The sequence below is a fragment of the Hemicordylus capensis genome, chromosome 17 (genome assembly GCF_027244095.1).
Source record: "Hemicordylus capensis ecotype Gifberg chromosome 17, rHemCap1.1.pri, whole genome shotgun sequence".
NCBI classification, from domain to species: Eukaryota; Metazoa; Chordata; class Lepidosauria; order Squamata; family Cordylidae; genus Hemicordylus; species Hemicordylus capensis.
Window position 1 is genome coordinate 15,284,999 of NC_069673.1, and position 24,076 is coordinate 15,309,074.

At 52.8% G+C, this 24,076-nt stretch overlaps 1 protein-coding gene across 1 annotated transcript; it reads right to left on the reverse strand.

Annotated features, from left to right (window-relative positions):
- Nucleotides 1-276: 276 nt before the first annotated feature.
- On the reverse strand, nt 277-23,664 carry ENTPD2 (ectonucleoside triphosphate diphosphohydrolase 2). Its single transcript, XM_053281893.1, has 9 exons — nt 23,392-23,664; nt 10,871-10,988; nt 8,783-8,933; nt 8,004-8,163; nt 5,500-5,730; nt 4,206-4,475; nt 3,083-3,202; nt 2,720-2,854; nt 277-1,848 (listed from the first exon to the last, which is right to left on the reverse strand). Exons 1-9 carry the CDS (start codon nt 23,524-23,526, stop codon nt 1,645-1,647), a joined length of 1,524 nt encoding a protein of 507 aa, XP_053137868.1. The 5' UTR covers nt 23,527-23,664; the 3' UTR covers nt 277-1,644.
- Nucleotides 23,665-24,076: the final 412 nt, after the last annotated feature.

Sequence of the window (24,076 nt, forward strand, 5' to 3'; positions counted from 1 at the left end):
AGGGCAGGGTTCGGGCAGGGTGATGCAAACCCCTCCTTGGAACAGGGCCTCATTCCCGACACATACCACATGCTGCTCCCTCCGTGACCCATGTGCAAATGCCTCACCAAGCACCTGGGAACCAGTTCAGGCTGCTCCAACTGGAACTGTGGCGAATGGTAGGAAGATGGATGTCTCTGGCAACCTCCCCGCCCCCGATCACCCGACGGGAGGGTGCGTGAGATCACTGCAGCAAGCATGTCAACAACTCCTCAGCCAAACACCGCACACAGCGTCGGCACCCATGTGATATTTCTTTTAATTTTTAACTCAAATGTGTTTTTTTATTTTTTTTAAAAAGGTTAGTCGCTTGAACACAATCTTCTTTTTAAATACAGTTGTCTACTATTTCAGAAGGGAAAGGAAAGTCAGTGGGGTAAAAAAAAAACAAACCCCAAGAAAGCACAAGGGAACTTTATTTCCTTGCAAGGCGAGAGGCCTGTCTGGATGTGGGAAGAAGATGAATGGGGAAATATTTGGCAGAGGTTGGGCAGCAGCCGAAGGTGTGTGAGGAGACGAGAGGAATATAGACTCTGAACCTTGCATTTGGCAGACCTCATGTGTGATCCGGTTCTCTTAAAAGCTGCACCACTCTCCTCTTCTTCCTCATCACACCTGGGCACCGTAGCAACTCTAACCTTCCAGCTGCTGTTGGACTACAACTCCCATCATCCCCCACTATTGGCGGGAGTCCTCAGCGGGAGGGCCGAGGTGGTGCAGCCCTGTCTGGGGGGGTGTCTTTCCCCCTCCTGGCCCCACATTAAATGGCAAGACATGCTGCAGATCTACGCTGAAAACTGAACTGGGTTTGAGACACTGCTTGAATAGTGGTGGCTTCTTCCATAGCTGTCCTCTTCTGTCTCCTTTGGGGAGGTTTCTTCTTCGCCTTCTCGAGGGTTTTTACTCAAACCCAGCATGGCTTCAGTACGGCTCAAGAGCAGCATCAGAATGCATTTCCCCCTCCGAAGAAGCACACAAAGGCACAGCACATCTTGTCTTTCCGTGCAGGCTGGTGCCTTCGGCAACGCCCACAGTCCAGCGAAATTTCTAGCGCTCCCAGTCGAAACGAAAAGTGTGATGGCAACACTCACGACCCCGCTCCTTCATGGGGACTAGAGCCTTGCCAAGGAAAAAAGCAGTTATGGCAGCTACATAGATAAGATACATTGGACGGGTTCCCTGAGCCTCAACGTGTAACAGGCGGCGCAGGCAGAGGAGAAGGGTTGGCGAGTTCAAAGCCTGTGAACGGAGTCCTCTTTGGAAACAAAGTAAAATCCCACCCTCCTTTCCCCGGAGAGCTGCCCAGGACTGTTAGAAGGCAACCTTTGTAGGGGGGAGGCTGCAAGACACACACAAGGGCTGCATCCTTCCCCAATTGGACTGGTCCGTTTTGTTCTGCAGCCTACTTGCGGGGAAGGCCACAGGTTGACAGCTCCACAGGGGAGCCAAGCCAGAGAGTCCGTGGAGAGAGGCTGAGCCCCTAAGCTCTCGCCACAGTGTGCACGGTTGGGGGGGCTCCCCGGGGGCAGGAGGGAGTGGAATGCCCTGCCATCCTCGTGGGGTCCCCAGCCGGCCTGGATGCTTCGTCTCCACCCGGAGCCGCCTCTACATTGTTCCGTGCCCCTTGGAGGAGCGGAGGAGACAGAAGATGGTTGCCAAAGCGGCCAGGAGGATGGCGACAAAGAGGAGGACGAGGCCCACCCACGGGCCGTACTCGATGGCCTGCCGGGAGCTGCTCTGCTCGGCCGGGATCATGTTGGTGAGGTTCAGCATGTAGCCCAAGGCCCAGCCGATGGACGTGTCCCCAGCCTGCTCCAGCAAGAAAAGAGGAAAAGAGACAGCATCTCAGGCGGGGGCGCGCAAGGAACGGTCTCCAGGTGCACCCCTCAAAACCCCACCCAGCTGCTTCTTGAGCTAGGCAAGTAGACCTGGAGCCCGCAGCCCGGGCTGGCCGGCTGGCTGCGGAAAGCACTCGCTTCCGTCTGTAACTGGCTCCATTTCAAGTTTCTAGTCCTCGATTTTAGAAATCACGCCTTTGCCTGTCACTGCTCACTCGCCTCCTCCTACCCTCAGCTGCTGAGCCCAGCCCCTCCCATCCCACATCTCCATGGTCTGGTGGTAGCCAGCATGACTGGTCCCCTTAGCTAAGCAGGGTCTGCCCTGGTTGCATATGAATGGGAGACTAGAAGTGTGAGCACTGGAAGAGATTCCCCTCAGGGGATGGAGCTGCTCTGGGAAGAGCCTCTAGGTTCCAAGTTCCCTCCCTGGCAGCATCTCCAAGAGAGGGCTGAGAGAGATTCCTGCCTGCAACCTTGGAGAAGCCGCTGCCAGTCTGTGAAGACAATACTGAGCTGGACGGACCAATGGTCTGACTCAGTATATGGCAGCTTCCTATGTTCCTAAGCCCGTCCCCTTCAAAGCAGCAGGGAAGACCCCGCCCTATCCTGTCTGGAGCAACCCTGGCTGCCTGCCCCCGCCCCTTCCCCACAACCTCATTCTCTGCTCCAGCATCGCTCTCTCTTCCAGTTCCGACTCCTCCATCCAGTCCAGATGCCAGCAGGCAACCCGGGTGGGGGGGGTTGCAGTGCCCCTGCCGTTTCAATGCCCTGTGCAGCCCCCAGCCCGTGGCCAGTCCAAAACCAGCACGGCAATGGTCTCAGTGCAAGGAGGGGCTGGTTACCTTCTTCTGGAAGGCGATGTTGGGGAAAGTGCTGGAGTCAAACTGGTAGCCTCGGAGGAGGAGGAGGTAGATGAAGGTGGCAGTGGAGCAGTAATCCGGGAGCCTCTTCTCCAGCTCCGGCGCCCGCTTCAGCAGCTGAGTTTGCAGAAGGAAACAGGAAAGTGCAGGCAGCAGAGAGAGCGGGAAGGAGGGGTGTGAATGCCCGTTCAGTGCAAAGCATGGTCCCCCCAACATCAAACTAAAATGCAACTCTTCTGAGATTTCATTTCTGACATTCACTGCAGCGTTTTGCAGCCTGACGAAATCCAGTTCCCGCCCCCGCCGCGTCAGGGGGGACGGCCACGAGGGGGGAGCAGAACCCACCTCGGCCATCGTCATGTTGCAGACGTCCAGCACGGCAGCCTCCAGATCGCCCGGCGTCGCCACGCGCCTCTTCATCACAGCCTGGATGAAATCCACGGTGTAGTAAAAGGCAGAGAAGGCCTGTTAAAGGGGAGGAAGAGGAAGGTGAAAATGGATGCACAGGAGTTCCTGTTGGATCGGAGACTGGGGTATACTGCCACTGAACATGGAGGTTCAGCTTGGTCACCGAGGCTAAAAAACGTTGGCAGGTCTCTCTGTGAATTTGCAAAATGCTCTCCGAAAGCCATCTAACTGGCCACTACCACACCTTGTGGCAGTCTGCTATCAACCGATCTATTGGGGTGATCCTGATAGGAGAGAGGCAGTGTTCTTCATTGCAAGGCCCGGGGGGTGGGGGGAGGCAGTGGCAGCCCCCCTGAATCCTGAGCACAGTTCCCTGGCTGATTGCTCCCTGGGCCTGAGTTGTGGCTTCAGCCAAAGCCGAATGCTCTGCAACATCTCCCCACCCTGTCACATTCAAGCTGGCTTCGTGCCACTACGTCTAGACTATGCCTTCCACGTTCTCCTCTCTTATTTTGGTCACGGTTTGGGAGGCATCTATAGGCAAAGGGCCAGGATGGTTTATTGTGGGCGCAGACGGGTTTTCCAAAAAGTCATCTGAATGTTGGCCACGAGGGGGCAGTCGTCTCCCTAAACCCGGCTTACGAGACAGATTTGTTTTCCCCTCCTCTGCAAGATCCTCTATCCGGCTCTCTCCAAATTCTACAGCTCAGAAACCGGAGGTGCATTTTCGCAGGGATCCCAACTGCAGCTTAGGGAGCGTGCAGAATTTTTCCAGCCCTGCCAGAACTACAAAACTCTCTGTCTGTCAGTCTGGGGTCCCTGAAAGCGTGGGGTCCTGGGCGGCCACTCCCCTCACACCCCCATTCAGACAACCCCAGCTATAAATCACGCCTTCTGACTGGGAAACTGGTTATTTGGGGGCAATGCACTCTTGCCATGCCCAGAGACACCCTCTTCCATGAGGACTCTACACGTTCCAGTGCGCTGATTCTGGGAAAGCACACAGGTTCGAGGAGTACCTGTGGCCCGCAGTGTTAAGCCGCTAATTCGGGTTACTCACTATGAAGTTCCCCGTGACGCTGGGCTGGAAGACGCGGTCGAAGGAGCAACGCGTGTAAGGGCAGGCCGAGAACTGGAAAAGGCTTTCCATGTGTTGGCGGCACGCAGCTGCATCTCCAGAGCCGTCCATGAGGATGGAAACTTGCGGGAAGTAATTGATTGGCTTTTCCTGGACGGTGCATGGGGAATCGTACACGGCTTCAAAGGTGAAATTATTCTTGTAGCCTCTGGGCCAACAGGGATTGCTCACCTTCGGGGTGTACCCTGTAGCCTTCCAAGAGTGGGAATAAAAAAGCCAGATGAGCATAAACGAGGCCTCTGGAACATAGGAAGCTGCTATATACTGAGTCAGACCATTGGTCTGTCTAGCTCAGTCTTGTCTTCACAAACTGGCAGCGGCTTCTCCAAGGGTGCAGGCAGGAATCTCTCCCAGCCCTGTCTTGGAGATGCTGCCGGGGAGGGCACTTGGAGCCTAGATGCTCTTCCCAGAACCGCTCCATCCCCTCAGGGGAATCTCTTCCAGTGCTCAGACATCAAGTCTCCCTTTCATATGCAACCAGGGCAAACCTTGCTAAGCTAAGGGGACAAGTCATGCTTGCTGCCACCAGACCAGCTCTCCTCCTCTGGTTTAATTTCTTTATTTGTATGCCACCCTGTGCTAGTTATTAAAACCATGATTAAAATACTGTTGAAACTCCACAACACTACAGGCTATAGATGTTCCCCCAAAGGCACGCCTAAATAAAACTGCCTGCAGTTGCCTATGGAAGGCCAAGAGGGAGAGGAACGAACCGACCTTTCTATAGAGGGAATTCTAGAATTTCACCGTTTGGGGGCAACCACAGAGAAGGCCCCGTCTTGTGCACACAACAACCAGGCTTACAGAGCTGTTGGCACCTTTGAGCAGAACCCTCCCTCCCCCCGAAAGATCTTGTCAGTCAGGTAGAATTATTTGGGAGAATTTTTTGGGACCAATTCAAAGTGCCGGCTGTTGCCTTAAAAGCCCCGAATGGCTTGGGGCCAAGATATCTTAAGGGTTCATATATCTGGTTCCCAAGCCATTCAGGGCTTTAAAGTTAACAGCCGGCATCTTGAATGGGCCCCGGAAACCATTCGGCTTGCTCCTTCGGTAGACACGTAAACAGAGGCCACTGCCTGTGGCTTCCTAAGGTCCCCCATCCAGACAATGACCAGACTTAGACCTGCTTAGCTTCAGCCAGGTGGCTTCATCGAGTGCCCTCGGACCATGCCCGCGGGCCAAGACCCGCCCAGACCAGCAGCTAGGGCCCCCTTACCTTCAGCACCTTGGACAGAAGCCTCTTGAGGATTTGGTCCCTGCCGTAGCAGAGAAAGCTGTGGGTGTACACCCTGTACGTCTGTCCGTACAGCCGGAGCGTCACCTCGTTGGCCGGCTGGCTCTCGATGGCCTCCGACGTCTCGAAGGTGATTTGGGTGGAGGCTCCGCCAAGGTCCATGGCCCCCAGGGTACCCTTCTTGGGGTGGATCCACTCCCCGACCCAGCCGTACTGGCGGGAGAGAAAAGCAGAGGCGAGCCACCGGAGAGGTCAGAGGCGGCCAGCAGAGGCCCTCTCCAAGAGGCAGAATTGTTTAAGATGCAGAACTGGGGGGAGAGAGGCTGTAAGATGCGGTCAGCTTGCCAGAGCAGCTGCGCCTCCGAAAGAGGTTGCCGTCCCATTCTTGCTAACGTGTTCTTCTCTATGCAGGGCAAAGGTTAGGAATCTAGGAAGCTGCCTTCCACCGAGTCAGAGCCTTGGCCCATCTAGCTCAGTACTGTTGTCTACACAGACTGGGCAGCAGCTTCTCCAAGGCTGCAGGCAGGCAAGAGTCTCTCTCTCAGCCCGACCTTGGAGATGAAATTGAAGGTCGGGGAATTTAGGACCGACAAAAAAGGAAGTAATTTTTCACACCGTGCATAATTCATCTATGGAATTCTCTGCCACGGGATGTGGTGAGGGCCACTAGCTTAGATGGCTTTAAGAGGGGCTTGGACAAATTCATGGAGGACGGGTCTATGCATGGCTACTAGTCTGGTGGCTGTGGGCCACCTCCAGCCTCAGAGGCAAGACACCTCTCAATCCCAGTTGCAGGGGGGAAACAGCTGGAGAAAGGGCATGCTCCAAACCTCTGGCCTGTGGGCTTCTCCGGGGCATCTGGTGGGCAACTGTGGGGAACAGGATGCTGGACTAGCTAGACCTGGGGCCTGATCCAGCAGGGCTAACCCGGGAGGGAATTTGGAACCTTCTGCTCTTCCCAGAGCAGCCCCATCCCCTCAGGGAACCCCTGTGCGAGGGGACGCTGCTTCAGGCCATCCCCCTTCTCTTGCAGAGGTAGGCTTCTTCTGGGTAGGGAGGCTCCATTCCTAGGGAACTGAAGCAAAAAACTGCTTCTGCAGCCACTTCCCTGCCAGAAATCCCCGCCGATTTCTCTGGAAACAGCAGCGTCTTCATTTCAACACCCTCTTCCTTGAGCTCCAGGCGCCAATCCAGTCCATGGCCGAGCGCCAAGGGCTTTGATAAACTGGTGCCTGCACCCTGGAAGGGAAGCCGCTTCCCCACTCCTCCGGGCACCAAAGAGAGGCCAAGCCGCCACATGGAATTTGGAGAGGCTGGCACCAGCCGGGAGCAGCGAGGGGGAAAGGCGGGCTCCGTCTCCTCGCCGCGTCGCCCCACCCAGCGGGCACCCCAGCAGCCAGGATCAGCAGGAATGCCCCTTTGTGGCGAACCACGGCGGAGGCAGAAGGATAGTTCAAAGCTTCTTTCAAAAATCAGGGAGCAGCCGGTTGAACAGCAGAGGGCAGCTCAGGCCGAAGGGTTTGGAGAGCAAGGCCTGGAGAAGGCAGTTCCTCGGGGTTCAGCCCCAGTCCAGGGCCCTGTGTGGACACGCCATGTGCAAGCAAGCAAACACACATTGCCACAGCTATGTGGTAGGAATGAGGCCAGGTTTAAGGGGTTCGTTGGATCCGTTTAGTATAGAAAAGGGTTAGACGGCATTGGGGTGGATTGTATTATTCACAACCTCACTCTTAATAGTAGCTTCAAATGCAGCACATTTTATGCTTCTTAGAATGTCATCGTTTGCTCGTGCTTATATCTGGATGTATCTTTAGCTTTACATTTAGCATTCTATATGCGCTTCAGGTCTTTGAGTAAACCTTTACGCTTTAAAGAAGTGTGGTCATCAGGTTTGGGGTCTGATCATACGAAAAGCCTATTGAGACAATAAAAGAACCGATCTTTCACGCCTCTCCCACAACTTCACACATTCCCACAGAAATTGATCTAACACAGTATAGTCTTTGAACCTGTCTGCCACTCAGAGGTGTCATCTGGAAAGCCCCGCCAGTGTGGAGGCAACACTTACATGGTTTAATGTAATAAAAATTGTTTGCAAGCTTCAGAGTCTCCATTCTAAGGTTTACAGCCCCACTGCTAGTCCCTCTGTGATGTCAGAGCAGCTAAGCCAATGACATCCAGAGAGGCTGATCAGGCAGAAGAGAAGACTGCAAAAATGAAGATTCTTTCTATGGGTGAACGAAAATATAAATAACCCACAGCACGGGGCCTTTAACTCTTTGATTCAGATACAGGACATCCTCTATAATCTGTACTGGGCAGTGAAGACATTCCGGTGCTTGGATCCACTAATTAAAAGTGTACTTTGTAAGCTCTTTGGGGCACAGGCTGTGCCGTCTCTGTATTCCATTCAGCACCTGATACTCTCTTTTCCACCCAAACTCACATCTAAGAACCAGCAGGGAAAGACGGAAGAACTGCTCTACCTTAACGAAGTTCTCCAGGAGATAGTTTGCGGTAACCCAGCCGAACACGCCCTCGTCTTCTCCAGAGAGGATCCTTGCTCCTCGGACATCAAAGGGGTATTCATGCAGAGTAGAGGTTACTGCTTCAAGGACTCTGTCTGAAGTTTTGGGGTCAGTGAGGCTGTAGGAAATAGAAGACAGGAAATCTTGGCTGGGGCCAGTTTACAGGGGGCTATGCATCATGAGATGGCTCTCAGCATTTGGGACTTCTGAACTGAGAAGGCGGTGAAGAGAGGATAGGATAGAGATTTATTTTTAAAAGATAAAAAGTGGAGAAAGATACTTTTTCCTCCCCTTACACTGAACTGAGGGGTCATTCAGTGAAGCTGCTTGGCAAGAGATTCAGAGCAGACAAATGGACTTCTTTACAATATGCATAACCAACTTATGGAACTCACTGCCTCATGATGTAGTGATGGCCACAGGCTGAGCTGGCTTTAAAAGAGGGCAAGACACATTCATGGAGAAGGACCAGTCTATCAACAGCTCTTAGGCTGTGACTGCAATGGAGCCTCCGTATACAGGAGCAGTATGCCTACTAGTAACAGTTGCTGGGGACAAATAATAAAGGGAAGGCTGCTTGTGGGCTTGTCAGAGCTCTTAACTTGGCTAGCAGTTTTGAATATTGGATCCCTTTATTGGGTTACTGATTGCAAGAGGAAAATCCAGCAGTTTGGGATGCCGGGATCTGCTGTGTGTTTGCAGAGATGAAGAGGCGCAAGCTAGTTCTGGAACCTCACTTGAGCAGCCGCATGCCAGCTGTGGCACCGAGGTAGAGCGGAGTGGCCACATGCCTTTCCTTGGGGACGTCGTGCAGTGCCTGGTCAAGACACGCCTTCAAGCTCCTGCCCGCACCTGGGGGGTCTGCAGCATAGCTGGAGATCCCACCCCCTGAAAATGCAATGTGAGAGAGAGAGAGAAGGGAAATGTCATTCATGAGTCGGTAGGTTCCAAAGGATGAGGGTGGTGGCCCTGAAATGGGATGCATTAGGACTAAAATAGCTGCCTTCTGCTGAGTCAGAACCTCGCTCAGTACTGTCTGCTCTGACTGGCAGCGGCTCTCTGAGGTTCCAGGCAGGCGTCTCTCCCAGCCCTACCTGGGGATGCTGCCAGGGAGTAAACCTGAGACCTTCTGCATGCAAAGCAGATGCTCTTCCATTGAGCTAACACCCCTAGCCGTTGCAGGATATGGGAAACCCTGGAACACGGAGCGCTTTCGCACATCCTCGTTTGCCCCTTGAGGGCTGCAGTATCTGGTAGCAACTGGCATGTGTGAATTCACCCCTGCAGATATGGAATTTCCTGCTCGCCTGACACAAAAGCTGTTCTACCCCGCCAAATGATTGTGTGCACATCTTTGCCCACCCAGCAGACGGTTCCCACGGATGTCTGAATCCGGCTGCTGGTCGCAGTCTCCAGGATCAAAGCGTCGGGATGGGATGGCCGGGACTCAGTGGCATTCAAGAGACACGACGTCCTGGTGAAGCCTCTTTTAGATCTCAGAGCCAACTGCTGGTTTGGGCTGGGCGCCGCATCCACCTGTTGGCACCTGGCTGGTGGAGCTTCCTCACATTTCAGCCTGTGTTCTGAAAAAAACACACAGCTGGGGCTTTTGTGCCTGGTGGCCAGCCTCTGCCAGGCCCGCAGGGGAGGGCACACCGGTTGTTTTTTTAAGTGGGCACCAGAGATTCCAAACTGGGCGGGCAAAGCCGACCCTTTGTCTGTGGCTCCATGGGAAAAGCAAAGAGGACAAAAGAAAGAACAGGGCACTGGCAAACTGCATTGTTCTGCAGAAGGCATGCAGGTACCCGTGGCATGCCCTTGCAGGAAGCAACCTGTGCCAGATTGGGGCTTGCCCTCCTTAACTTGGGGCCATCAAAGGGGCCCCTAATTTGCCCCAAGAAGAGGCTACAAGAAGGAACCAAATGGCACATCAGCCAGCCCCTTCAAGGGAGGAATTCACACCATGTGGGCCGAGGCATGCCTGTGTGTCCCCAAAGAACTGCTGGTGTTCTCCACAGAAGAGGTTGCCTACATGTCTCTGAATGAGTTGCTGCCCAAGCCCTGCCTCTTTCCAATCAGCCTCTGCTGCGGCAAGATACTTCTGCTTTGGGCGCCCATTTGAATCAGAGAGAGACTGGGGAATGACCAGCCTTCAGAGGAGGCTGACTGGTGCACCCCTGCTTGAGTTCCTGTGCTCTCATCTCCTTCCTCATACCAACACATAGGGGGTGGATTCCTCTAAGGGCAGGGGATTCTGGACCTTAGACAAGTAGTAAAACCTTTTGGGATACAAGAGTGAACCACGACTTCAATTTCAGCCGAGAAACTGAAAAGTGAGCCTTAATCCGAGATTCATTCTGGGCAGAGAATGTGGGTTTCCTTAGCACAGATAAGGTGCCGACAGATCTGAGGGAACAGTAAATGCTCCAGCAGGCCCCAAGCGGTGGTGACGGTGCTAGGGATGTGCACAAATCACGATTCGCAGCACACCTCTAGATGGTGGTGGATGACTGACAAGGTTATCAACTAAGGATCTCGCCTCAAACTGATCAGCTCAGATCTAAGGTCTTGCTTGCAACTTGCAAAACCTTAGATTTGGGCTACCTTAACTTGTGCACAAACTGCAAAGTTTGCAGTGGGGGTGTGGGGGGCCTCAAGTCAAGGGTTGTTCCCTCCAGATGGCGTTCTTCCCATCAGCTTCCAGAATAGGTCTTTTGCAAGCCAACCCCTTCCCCAATTTAGCAGGGAAACTGATCGCTAGGATCAAGCTATCATGAGATGCCCTGAACAGCACCACCTCTGGCTGCCTCTGTGTGCATACACACCTTTCACATCACACATGCTGTGTTGGCTAACAATCCCAGTGTCGTTCTCTTTGTCCGCCGGCCACTTGTAGACAAACATGGCAGTGTGTGAGGATCCTGCATCCAGCACGATCCCATACTGTGTGGAGAGAGAGAAACAGGGAAGGTTAGCTTTGGAAAGAAGTCGATTTCTGCTCACTCCTCCCATGTGGGCAAGAAATAGTCCAGATTATAGACCCCAGAGTCACAAAGTTCACAGGAACAAGCAACTTCTCGATCTCCCTTAGCCTAAATCGCCCTGCAGAGTTGTGGCGAGGGCAAAATATGGGCTGAAAGCCTGCCTTTCCAGCCATTCACTGAAGTCTCAGGTGACAGATTTTGACGCTCCCTTCAATGGCAGTCAACAGGCACACCGTTGCATTTCAGGTTATACGTTTTACCACCAAAGAGAGGAGAGGATGCTGTGTGGGCAATTTCTCCGCACCATTTCCTCTTAGGAGGTTGGGGCGAGATGGAAAGGTGATCAATGAACGGTGTCTTAAGACAGCAGGGTGGAAGTTGCCCCCCCCCCAAACCCCCGCCAGAGCGGTTTCAGAAGCAACGCGGTTTCTATTTTTGCACATGGACACCCACCACAGTTTCTGTGTACCTATAAAACTGAAACATGCGTAGGCAGCGGCATTTACCAGGGCAGAAACGAGATGGTATCTAGGACACATGTGGGCCCTCCATGTACGAGAGAACAGACGGGGTGGGGTGGGGGGAGATGCAAGTGGAGAGAGGGAGCAAATCTATGGAGATGAAGGCAGCCCCCCCCCCCGCTGCTGTGGCTCCCCTGCAACGGGCACTTGGAGGCCTCCTGCCTCGGAGCCTATGGCCATCAGGACTAGGAGCCATGGATAGATTTGTCCAAGCCATCCACGCTGGTGGCCATCCCCAGAGAATTCTACAGATGCATGATCTGCTGTGTGAAAAAGTCTTTCCTTTTGTTGGTCCTAAGCTGACATCCCACACTCAGCCACGAAGCTCGCAGGGAAGCCAGGGGGTCCTGTCTCCCGGCCAAACCTACCTTGCAGGGCCTTTGTGAAGGTAAAATGGCAGAGGGAGATGGGCAGAGGCTATCCTGAGTGGGATTGAAGCGACATGGGAAATGTGGAAGAGAGAAAGCGCAAGAGAAAGAAAGGGCTGGGGACCTCAAGGGGCCACATTCTGACCAGTTCGTGCCAATTATCCAAGACCTGAGATCTTCCCACTTTGTATCTCTGAGCAAAAAGGGTGCCTCTGAGCATGTGCCACCATCTCCCCACTGAACATCCCACACATCTGTGGTTAGGAAAGAGACTCCTCCCAAGTCCCTTCGCTTGGGGGCATTTGTGCCCCCCAAGTAAAGTGTGCTGTCGAGTGGGTGTCGACTCCTGGCGACCCCAGAGCCCTGTGGTTGTCTTTGGTAGAATACAGGAGGGGTTGACCATTGCCTCCTCCCACGCAGCATGAATTGATGCCTTTCAGCACCTTCCTATATTGCCCTATTGTGGCTTTCCAGATCTGGGTGCCTAATTTGCACATCATGTAAACTGGCTTGAAAATGATTTATGAGCAGAAGAGTGACTGCACGTTTTGCTTCATAATTCCGTTTCTACAAAAAAAGAAAGAAAGAAAGAAAGAAAGAAAGAAAGCTGACATTTAAAAAAGAAAGCGAGCTGAAATCAGGGGGGAACCTGAGCAGGCTAAGCAATCGGTGTGAGATGCTTAAAATCTGGGGGGAACCGGGCATTTTGGGGGGCATGGCCACTCTATCCCAAAGCCCACCTGCCTCTTAAAACAGACATATATACTAGAGAGAGACTGAGGCAAGCCACATGAACTTGCAGCCACAGGATTTCCATATAGAGATTAACTCCTCAAAACACATTGCTAGGACTTTGCCCTTCAGAGCCCATCGCTGGCCAATCTCTTCCCCTGGCACAGCCGGAGCGTGTCTCCCGGTTGGGGAAATCACCGCAGCAGAGGCCCACGGTTCTTGGGGGAACAGAGCTTGCCAAAGAAAGGCAGCGGTCCCAAAGAGGCCCATTCTTTTGACCATCTATGGCTGTGCCAGCCACAGCCTATAAATAGAACCTTTCCTCCCCGACACTGCACACCGGTGCTCGGCAAAGGGACGCCGTTTGCCTGCAAGGGATGCAGAAGGAGCGGAGGAGATTGGATGGGGAACCCTGGTCCCCACCAGGCCTCCGCACCTCCAGGGAAGGGGGAACACCCGATTTCTGGGGAGGTGCTTTTTAAAATCATTCTTAAACTGTTCTGAACTTGCATGTGAGGAACAGACGGAAGCTAGTCTTCTTTGCTTTCAAACTGACCGGCCATGGACAGAACATCTGGGAGGTGCTTTCACAAGGTCCAGGACAATCCTTCCTAACCCCATAAGCCAGCCCCCTAGAAGATTTTGTTCCCCCCCCCCCGCCCCCCAACTAACCAGCCTGGCTCCAAGCGTGGGTTTGCCCAGCGGGTTCAGGCTGTCAGGCCAAGAGACAGATTGGGACACTCAGCAAAGCCCGCGTCTCCATATCACATGCCGCCGGCGTTTGCGGTTGACGGCAGAAAGGATGCCGGCTTTGTCCTTGGCTTCTTTGAGGCTGCAAACTCACTGCCTCATGACGATGGAGAGCTGCCAGCCCCGTCTCCGTTGCCAGGATGTCAGACGCTGTTTCATTCTTCTGTATCCTGCATCAATGCCCACCACCAGGTCTTGTTGGAACTCGCACGCACGCGGCCTTCCTCTCTGCTTCTGCACCGACCCTTCCAAAGAAGGACTGACTTTGCACATGTGAACACCTTCAGCTGGGTGCTTCCCTGCTGGCCTGTTTACATGGAGGTTTCCGGGAGGATGAACGGTATTCGTTAGGATGATAGGATCTTTTAGAGGGGCTCTCAAACACAGGTCCCCAGATGTGGCTGGACTCCATCATGGCCAGTGTGGTGGAGTAGTTAGAGTGCTGGACTAGGGCCGGGGGAGACCCGGGTTCGAATCCCCATTCAGCTGCCACAAGACCACCTCTCCAGTTGCAGGGGGGCAGCAGCAGGAGAGAGGGGGTACCTTCGTCTCTTGCCTGTGGGCCGCTTCTCAGGGGCATCTGGTGGGCCACCGTGGGACCGCCTGCGGCATTCCTAGCCAAAACGAAATTCGAACTCAGGACTCTCCAGGGGGCAGGACACGCCAGCTCAGATCCAACTCCTGCCGTTTTCTTTGCAGACAACAAAACAGCAATGCCGTATCCCCTTGCACTGCGACAGGGAGGATGGAGGCAGCTTCCTTGGGAAAGGGCACTCTGGGCACACCTGTTTCTGCCCTGGAGGTTAGCCAGCTTCACCGCTCCCTGCACTATCCTCAGTGTGTGTGTGTGTGTGGCGGGGGGAGGCGGAATATCTGCACACATTCCATGGCATTGGGAAGAAGAGGGGTGTGTGGGTGTTAAGTGGGTGGATAGTGCTAACTTCCAGCAGGGGGGATTTTGTGCAATGGCCTTGGGTATCTTCCAGAGCAGTTTTATTAAAGAGGACAAGTTAGTTGGGGGCCCCTACTCTGCCTGACAAATCCGTATCAGTTCTTCTGCCCTTTTAAAATCAGGGTTCCCCTGGGGCCGTTTAGCTGCAAGAACTCAGAGAGTCAGTTTTTCCATAAACAGTGCCTCGGGTCCTCTTCAGAAACAATCCAGTTCCCAGCCTTCCCAATCAGGAACCAAACCCTCAGCCCCTCCCCATCTGTTTCCTTGAAAGCCCCTCAGCAGCGGGGGCCCTCTCTCAGCAATTGGCACCTCCTGCGGAGATTTCAGAAGAATCCTTCCTTCTCTCCCCGGCACAAACTCCCACGCATCAGATGCCTGGACCTTATCGGCCCAAGACTTTTTTAGAAAGGGTCGGTCCTGGAATGTTAACCTGCAGCTCTGTGACTCTGATTGATCAAGAAAGCCATTTGTTTTTAATTGCACTTTTGTAAGTCACACTGCCTGCTATAACAGTGGGAGGGTGGCATACAAATCCTGACAGGAGCGAAAATATTTCGCGAAAACCCGGCAAAGAGCTACCACCCTGGACAGCATCACGCTTCGAATCACATGTCTGAAGGGTACAGCTTCCTGCTTAAACAGATAACTGTACCCCACTCCTAGCAGAGGAGTATCTGTTTCAGGAAACCAGCCTCCATCCTAACACCAGCTAAAATACATTCACATCCTGGAAGAAAGCCACTAAACGATACAGCATGGCATGCATCTTTCAAATCACTTGTCCCAAGGACACATCTTTCTGCTTAAACAGATAACTGTACCCTGCCTCGGGGGAAGCATGTCTTCTAAGGAACCACCTTCTGTGGAAGCCTATGGTACACAGAGCTGTGTGTGGGGATTGCAATTAACTGAACTTTTTTGCATCATCAGCTGAAAAGTTTAATCTCCGAAACACAAGATGCACACAGACCCTTTCTTCTGCAGCTACTTTTGCAGACTCGTTTGCCAGTGCCTTTTAGCTTTCCATATCCTTGGTCCATAATTAGTACAGTAGAAGAAGGCAAATCCTGCTCCACATCCGAGGCCCGACACAATCAAGCAGCAGGATGATCTGTCCTCGGGGAAGGCGGGTTGCACCTCCAGAGAGGAAAGAATGTGGAGACACAGCCAGCCAGGCAGCCCGCTCCCCACCCCCTGTGAAGAGCTGAGCGGGCACAGTGTTTTTCTTGGACTTGCAAATCAGCCACAGAACCCTGTCGAGGTGGCAAGCTGTTGCATGCAAAGAGGAATTGCTTCGGGGAGTAGCTGAGGGTTTTGCAAAAGACGGCTCTCGTGCAGACCTCTTTCTGCTCAATGCCACAACTCAAAAAGGAAGTGAAATTGCATGGTCGCTTGGGTTTCCCTTCAGAGAGGCCTGTATTTAGCATCCTTGACTGACCTCAAGGGTTCCCTGCAGCCCAAAGCTTGTGCTGTGATGTGCTCACAGAGGCCAAACCTAACATCGGGGACTGGATGATGGCCATGCTGGGCCTTCCCCTCTAAAGGAAACTGGGGCTAAGTCCTTGCCTGAAATTCATCCCCGATATGGAAGCGTTTCTCCCATCACCATGGATGGTGTCTGGGGTCAGCCAAGTTAAGTGGAAGCTTCGTAGGCAGTAGGGGTCCCAGGGCTGAGACTGTGCCTCAAAGACCCCCCAACAACTTGGAACTGCCCCTGCTCGACATTCAGTTGTCTTGCAAGAATGATGCTGGTTTGTCAACCATCTGTTGCTTTAATTATTTTATTTATGGTTATTTTTATTTTATTTAACGCATGTATATAGAGCCCTATAAAAAAAAATCTCAGGGCGGTTTACAATTTAAAAACACTTACACATTTGTCCTGAGCAGATGGAATGCTTCTGAACATTCCATGGCTCTGATCTACGGAGATGGGTGGTCAGGGGACCTGGAAGAGGAAACCAAAGTGGTTCCTCCTATCCCCACTATATACCACGGCTAGACAGGAAAAGACCGGGGAAAGGGTCCCTCAAGTGCGAAACGCTCTACCATAGAATGCATCCAAACTATCGCTCAGTTGCGGAAGGTGCTGATAAGCTAAACAACATGTGAATACAGGAAGCGGCTTCAGGCCACTTCAAACCATGGGTCCATCTAGCTCAGGATCGCCTGCCCTGACTGGCAGCAGCTCTTCTGGGTCTCAAGCAAGGCCCTCTCCCAGCCCGACCCGGAGATGCTACCAGGGATTGAACCGGGGACCTCCTCCTACAGGCAAAGGATGAGTGAGTCGCCTTCTCGGAGGGCCGGTAATTCTGTGGCGACAGGGCATGAGGGTCAGTCCAGCCTGAGGCAGAAACACGCTGAGAATTACTGGTGGGAACTGATCGGCGGGAGTGAGGACAAGTCTGCATGCAGAGATGCGGCAGGCACCCTCCTTGGGGCTCCCAGGAGGATCCCGGGCTTCCGTGAACATATTTGCTCAGAGGGGAGTTGTTTCTCGGAATCCTGCGGATGTATTCCTCACACTTTGGGAAGGGCTGTGTGAGTCAATTCCTTGCAGACAGCCCTGACAATGAGCCCCCTTGGAGACCATGAAGGCCATTCGGCAGCTCCTTTGATCGCATCACTGCCAGTCCGGGGCTCTCCATCAAGTGTCCCTTGGCACGACCCACTCGAAAGGAGGGAGGAAGAGACAGAGAGAGGATTCAGGACAAAGCTCCCCACTAGCCCAGCCCCAGACCGGCCTCTTGATCTCCACGGCAATTCCTGGCACGTGGTCAGCCGTGCAGAGAGCTCTTTCCAAAGACAGGGAGGGCCCATCCTGGCAACGGCTGAACAGCCACTCCAAAGAACAGCACTCAGCTTCCCAGCCCCATCTGCAGCCTGCCGTGTCCTGATTTAACCCCACAGTGATGGAGGAAGGGGGGCAGGAGGCACAGACCTCCCCAGAACCAGTGAGGGAATTCGGGGCAACAGCCAGCAAAAGCTCTTGTGCAAGACTATTTGCAAGAGCTATTGGCAAGGGCTCTTTGTGCAAGATGAATGCAGAACCCTGGCAGCATCTCCAGGGAGGACTGGGAAAGACTCTTGAGCACAAAGACGTCAGGCAGCTGCTGCCAGTCAGTGTAGGCAACACTAAGCTGGATTGATCAAGGGTCTGACTCAGCAGAGGGCAGCTTCCTATGCACCTGCAAGGTCTCCAAGAAGCCTGCAGGCAGGGCAGGAAGACAGTCGCTCCTCCATGAATCTGTCTAAGCCCCTTTTCAAAGTAATCCAAGCTGCTGGCCATCACCACATCTTGTGGCAGAGAGTTCCACCTCTGTCCAGTCTTCTTCTCTGCACCCCACCCCAAGAAATCAAGATTCCACAAAGCCCCCTTAGCAGTTTGTTTCACGGCATCTCGGCCAGCAAACAACAGAGAGGATTCTGCAAAGAACAGACCCTCCCCAACAAAATAATGCAGATGTTAGAGGTTTCGTATCCAGGTCCTAGGACGGCTTTTGGAATCCACTCCAGGTCCCAGACCACAGGACTCCACATTGTTTTGCTGAAGACCTGTCCCCCGCGGGAAGCAGATGAAGTCAAATTTGGCACGCTCCCAGGTAATAGAAGGAGAGCTCCAGATGGAAACCAGGAAAGAAAAGAACACAACATTTATATAACTGAGGAGCGACTTGAATGTTAATCTGGGGGAGGAGCGAGCGAGAGAGCGTAGAGAAAGCTCTACTCGCATGAAAATTTGGCAGAATGGCACAACACAAGGCTGTTCTAGGAACGTCTCAAGCATCTAAATTAAGTATTAGTGGATCTAGCCCCCAAGAGTCCTTTGCTCAGGTCTTAGCTGAGCAAAGGGCTCCCAACCCAAAGGGCACCTCAGCCACTTTCTCCAGCAGGAGCTAAGACCTGAGCAAAGGACACTTCTTTCCTCTTCAGGGTTCTTTATGGCCAAGCTTGAGGCCGACAAAGGGCTCTGACCACCTTCGCTAAAGCAGAGGCTTTGGCAGGGCCCTTGGAATTGTGTCCCTTAATTGCTCAAAACAAGCCAGAGAGAGGCAAACGGAAATGGATCCCGTGATCCTGCCCAAGCCCCCATTGCTGTCCGCGTGAACAGAAGGCTAAGGAGGCCTTTGCAGTAAGTGACTAAGACACATACAAAGAGGCACGGCCAGAACCTTATTGCTGGCCACCCTGGGGGCACCCAAGGAGTCGCAGAGCCCTTTACCAGTGACTTCAGAGTGAGTCACTGACTGAGGTGCAGAACAAAAGGAGCCCTTTGCCCAAAGAGCCCTTTGCCCGTGTTTTCGCCCACTCAAGAGCGAGCCAGAGAGCAACGTTGTGGTGGGCCATTCATATATCCTTGCTCAATGCACCAGATGGCTCTCACAAACAGTTACTAGCAGACTAGGCCCCCATCCGCCCCCATCCACCCAATCGACGATCCTTCAAACCTGGGCATGCAAGACCAAAACCTAAGATAAGAGGATCAGACGTCATGACTTTGCAGCCCACAATGGTGGGCACTGGATGGATTCCAATCAGCTGCTGGCTGGCAATCCTTGGCACGTTTACTCAGGAGTAAGTCCCGCTAAGGAGGATTTACTCTTGAGTAAACATACTTGGAATCAGGCCAGTGCACAGGGGCTGGCATCGTTCGCCTGCAGTAAAAGAATTTCGTCTTGGAGGCACATGTTTAAAGCTTCTCTGCAAAATTCGGTTGGGCGATACTACAGCTGGCCTATCCTTCTGCTCGCCCTGCCATACGCCATCAACCCCCGGAGAGCTTTCCTGAGCTTCTCTCTGCTGCGACTGACCTATTAAAAGGCTTCTGTTCCCTAATGCCAGCCTGCCCAATGGACCCGCCTTGGACTGGTACCAAACAGCTTCCCTGCTCTGAGAGTGCTGTTTCTCTCTCTCTCTCTCTCTCCCCTCGCCCTGGAAATGTGCCCTCTCCAACCTGGCAGGGATGCCCAGGGCATTCAAGAGAGTTGTGCCCCAAAGCTGGGGGCAGGATCAGGGCATCGCGTCCAAACAGAGTTTACGGACGAGGGTCAGTCAGGGCGGGCAAGGGGGGCAGTCCAAATGCTCCTAGCAACCCAAGCTCTGCACATAATTAAGAGCAGAACTTCCACTGGAAACATCTCTCAAGCAGAAGCTTCCAAGTTCCCTCCCTGGCAGCAACTCCAAGATCGGGCTGAGAGAGACTCCTGCCTGCCACCTTGGAGAAGCCGCTGCCAGTCTGTGAAGACAAGACTGAGCTAGATGGACCAAGGGTCTGACTCAGTAGATGGCGGCTTCCTGTGTTCCTAAATGCACTCGGGAAACGTCCTGGCCACCCTCCTACAAAGCAGGTGATGGTGTCGTTCCCAGACTGGGGGTGGCGGCTGAGAAGGGGAGGCAGGAACCTGCCGAAACGCACCTGAAGAGTTCACGACATAGATGGCATTGGAGGCTGGAGTCAGCTCAGACTGTCAACTAGCTCTTTCCAGTCCAGACTACCCCAAACCATGTCAGCCTACATTTACGGCTCTGTGGAACCTGCGGGCCCCTTCTGAGAATCGCAGCCTTCTTTCTTTCAAAGAAGAAAAGCAAGGACCCAGTCCTCATGGTTCCAGAGGTGGAACAGAGCGCAACATCAAGTGACAGAGCCAAAGCCAGATTAGGACCAAATGGGGTTCTGTCTCCATCTACCCATGACTAAATATGCCACATGGATCACAAAAAGGGTCTTCTTGAATTGGTTAAAGGCCCACCTAATCCCCAAAGGCCTCACAAGCAGAGCCGGAATGTGCCCCACCATCTGGTATTTGAGATATACTACCCCTGAACTCAGAGGCTCCATTTAGCTAATGGCTGTCAACAGATCTCCATTAAACATGGCTGGCCTTTTCCCAAAAGCCACGGAAGCCCACAGCTGTCACACCTAGAAAAGCCAGTCGAATTACGTGCTTTTTGTCAGCTGCAGAAGCTCACAAAAGCAGCAGAAGTTATTCCACGCAAAGGTGCATTGGCAAATTTGCTTTAAATCTATCCATTATTTTTTTAAAAATCAATCTGAATGGTGCAAAATGTGGACAGCCCTATCCATTCCTGATTATTTGTTCATTTGCTATGAGCACACGGGGAAAGATGTTTCACAATGGCTTTAATTAGCCTGTTCCAATTACAGACCAGCCTACACAGCTGCAGCTTGCTTAATGTTTAACCTGAACCTCCCTAGGCCGGCTGCTTCCTATCCAACCTTGTGCCAGGATCCAGGGTGCTTTTGGCCTCCCGTCTTTCCCAACCGTTGGCATTCCTTCCCCTCGCTTATCTGCTTTCCATGAGGAAGGAGAGCGAAGGAGGCGGGGTGGACGTCAACAGCCCCAAAGCAAAATGGAAACAGAAAAATACAGGGAAGGTCTCGCTCTCTCCCAGGATTCCGTGGGCTTATTCATGGCAGGAAAAGCAAGGAATATTTGGCAAGAGTTTCCGAGGAGGCGGCAACTCCGAGGGCTTCCCCGCTCAGGCCTTACCTCATCCTCTCCTGACTGCAGGGACCCACCCACTTACCTGATAGGAGCCCAAATCTTCCAGACTGAGCAAAGGCCAGAGGTTTGCCATGTTGATTTGGATTTTGGAAACAAGGCCCACTGAATTCAGTGGGACTCATGTGTGTAGACAGACCCATCTTTATTCAGAATCAAGGCCCACCCAGTTCAATGGGACTGACTCCTGAGGAAACACGTGCAGAATCCCAGTTCCATGTTTCCCTTCCATGCTGCCCCCCCCCCGGACACCCTTTCCTCTTGTTCAGTTTTGTTGATAGCATCTTTTACTTAACATGGATGGTTTTTCCTTGAATGCATGAAGAAGAGTTCTGTGAGGCCTGGAAGCTGGCCTTCTGGGTTTTAAATGCTATTAAGCTCCTGAAGCTGCTGTAACGAGAAGCGTTTTCAACTCTCAGCAGACCCCAATTTGAGCACCCTCCAAAAAAACTGATTTCAGAGCGGGGGACCAATATCTGGCACAGCGCCCAGACCAAGGACTTATCTCCCCATCCCTCCACGCACAATTGCTCTGTTCTACTTCCTTGGACTGCCTCAAGTGCAAGATGAACCAAGGAGGGATTGGATCCATCCTAAGGCCCACTGATAGGGTGGGAGCAAAATCTTAAATCAGACAATATTCATGAGAGCAGGTGTCACGCTGCACCCCCACCAGTAATCGGTAATGAAACAGAAATACGGAGGTCTGAACTCTCTTCAAAGTCATACTGTCTGAAAACCAGACCTTCTTCTCTCCAAATCTAGAGGAATGCAGGCCCCTTACTCAAGGGTTAAAGGAAATCACTTTGCACATGCTCAGAGGAGGGGCGCTAACATGTAATGAAACTGGGGTAGCTGTGGATTATGGGGGAGTTGTAGTCAAAAAACACCTGGAGAGTCAAGTTTGGCTACCTTTGCTGTAGGGGGAAAAGTTTGAAATCCTCAATTAGGAAATTTTGGGGTTGGGCTTTTTCTTGGGGGGGCGGGGTTAAGTATACCAGACTGAACTGAAGCTCGTAAAAATTGATTTGCAAAGATCCCGGCTGCCCCACACATCCCAGGCGTGGAGAAATGTCCCCAAAGTGGGAATCCTCTCCAGATTTCTGGGAACGGAGGAAGAGAAGAAATCCCAAAAAGAAATGGTGCAGGGTTTTCTCAGGCGGTTTCTCCCTTCACTCAGGGCTAATTTATTTTTAAAAGATCCTGGAGTCCATGCTGGTTTATGCCTACCCAAGCCATTAAGGCTGCCTCCTGGAATTATATCTTTAGCTGGTTTAAAAATTAAATTCAGTTAAGAGAGACAATTAGGTCACTTCCTCAAAAGGAGAAGAAGTTTATCAACAGTGATGGTTGTTAAGAATATTTACACACACACACCACTTTTCAACAACAAAAGGTTTTCAAAACAGTTTACATAGCAAAAGGCTATTGACATGTACTTAGTTTGATGAAAGCAACATATTCAGTAGCAGTATACCCCTGAAAATCAGATGGGGGCTGGTGAAAAGGGAGGGTGTGATGCTTCCTTACCCTTAGGAGCGTCCTAGAAGAATCAGGGAGCTCTTTTGGATTTGAGAGTTTAAAGGGGGGGGGCAATCCTTGCATATTTAACAGGCAGAGGGGAAAATGCACTCTGTGTATGTTCAGAGCTGCCCTTTGCCACTAACTTCTTTTTAAAAGTTCCTTACTGGATGAAGAATGCATGGATGAAAGTTGAACAAAGTTTCATTCAGATCTTCAACAGAATATTAAAAGTGCCATTTTAATTCAATAGAAAAGAAAGAAAAAGAAAGAAAGAAAGTAGCCAGGATTTTGTCTAGTGTTGCACATTCTTATGGGGAAGTTTCTACAATTCCTCCCATTTTTAAGAGTTCCCAGAGAGGGAAATAAAGATGGGACCCAGATATGTAAAAGTTATTTCTCTTTTAGTAGGTATCAGTTTTCATAACCCATCATGGGAGCAGATGAAAAAAACAAAGCTTTTCAGGGATGCATTTGCTTATCAGATAAATTTATCAAATTTATTTTTATCAGATTTTTGCTTATCAAAAGGGACCAAGTGGGGTGGGGGGGAACAGGATAATTTTCTAGGGGATCAGAACATGCGCAAAGGCAACGTTCCCTTTGTAAGGAGTCTCCACCACAAAGGGCGTACAAATTGATCTCTAGAAATCGCCAAATCGGAGGATACAGGGAGAAAGGGAAGAAAATCAGAGGCGGGGAGTGATGGTTGCGGGGGAGGGGGGAGTGTCTGCCAAGGAACCTGCCTTTGGGAAAAGCCCATCGGCACTTGCGCCCCCAGGGAACGGGCAGCAGAACGCGGAGCTGGTCAGAGGGTAGATGATCTCTGCCCCGAAGGGCGTACAATCTCTAGAGACTGGAGACCACAGCGCGAAGGAACGGGAAACAGAGGGGGGGTGCGGGGTGGTAGCGGCTGGGCAAGAGAGCTGCTGTGAGACGAAGCCCTGCGGGGCTTGCGCCCCCGCGGGCTGGTGGGGCGCCCGGCGCTGCTTACCTTGAAGGCCGGCGGCTCGCGGAGCTCTCTGGTGGGCAGGCAGAGGAGGAGGAGGCCGAGCACCCCGCCGAGGCCCAGGGCGCTCAGCACCGCCACCGTGGCGGCCCTCTTGCTGCGGCTGCCGCTGCCTCCCATGCTGCCGGCTCGGCTGCGCTGCTGCTACAAGCTCCGGCGGCTGCTGGGCTCCGCAGACAGGCGCAGCAGGAGGAGTAGGACTGCAGCAGCGAGTCCGGCGCGCCGGCACCGCCTCCTTGCTGGCCGGGGAAGGAGGGAGGCAGCAGGTGAGACGGAGACTCCTCCTCCTCCTCCTCCCGCTAGCGGAGGAGCCCAGCCGGTCTCTGCCAAGAGGAGGAAGCCGGCTGGATCTGGGCCATCATCACCTCCTCTGCTCCGAAACAAACTCAGGGAACTTGCTGTTGCAGGCAAGCCTCCATGGCCAAGGGCAGTGCACCAGGGGCCCTCTGGTTCTTCGAGGTTCTCCTCCAGCCGCAAGAGGTGAATGGAGCCTCCCCGGGCAGAAGCAGTCTACCTCGGAGTGTCAGAGGCGCGGGTGGAGGGACAGGGGAACAGTGTTCCCTCTAACAGGGATTCCCTGATGTTGTTGACTACAACCCCGCAGAATCCCCAGCTGCAATGGCTTTTTGCTTGGGGGTTATGGGAGTTGTAGTCAACATCTGGGAATCCC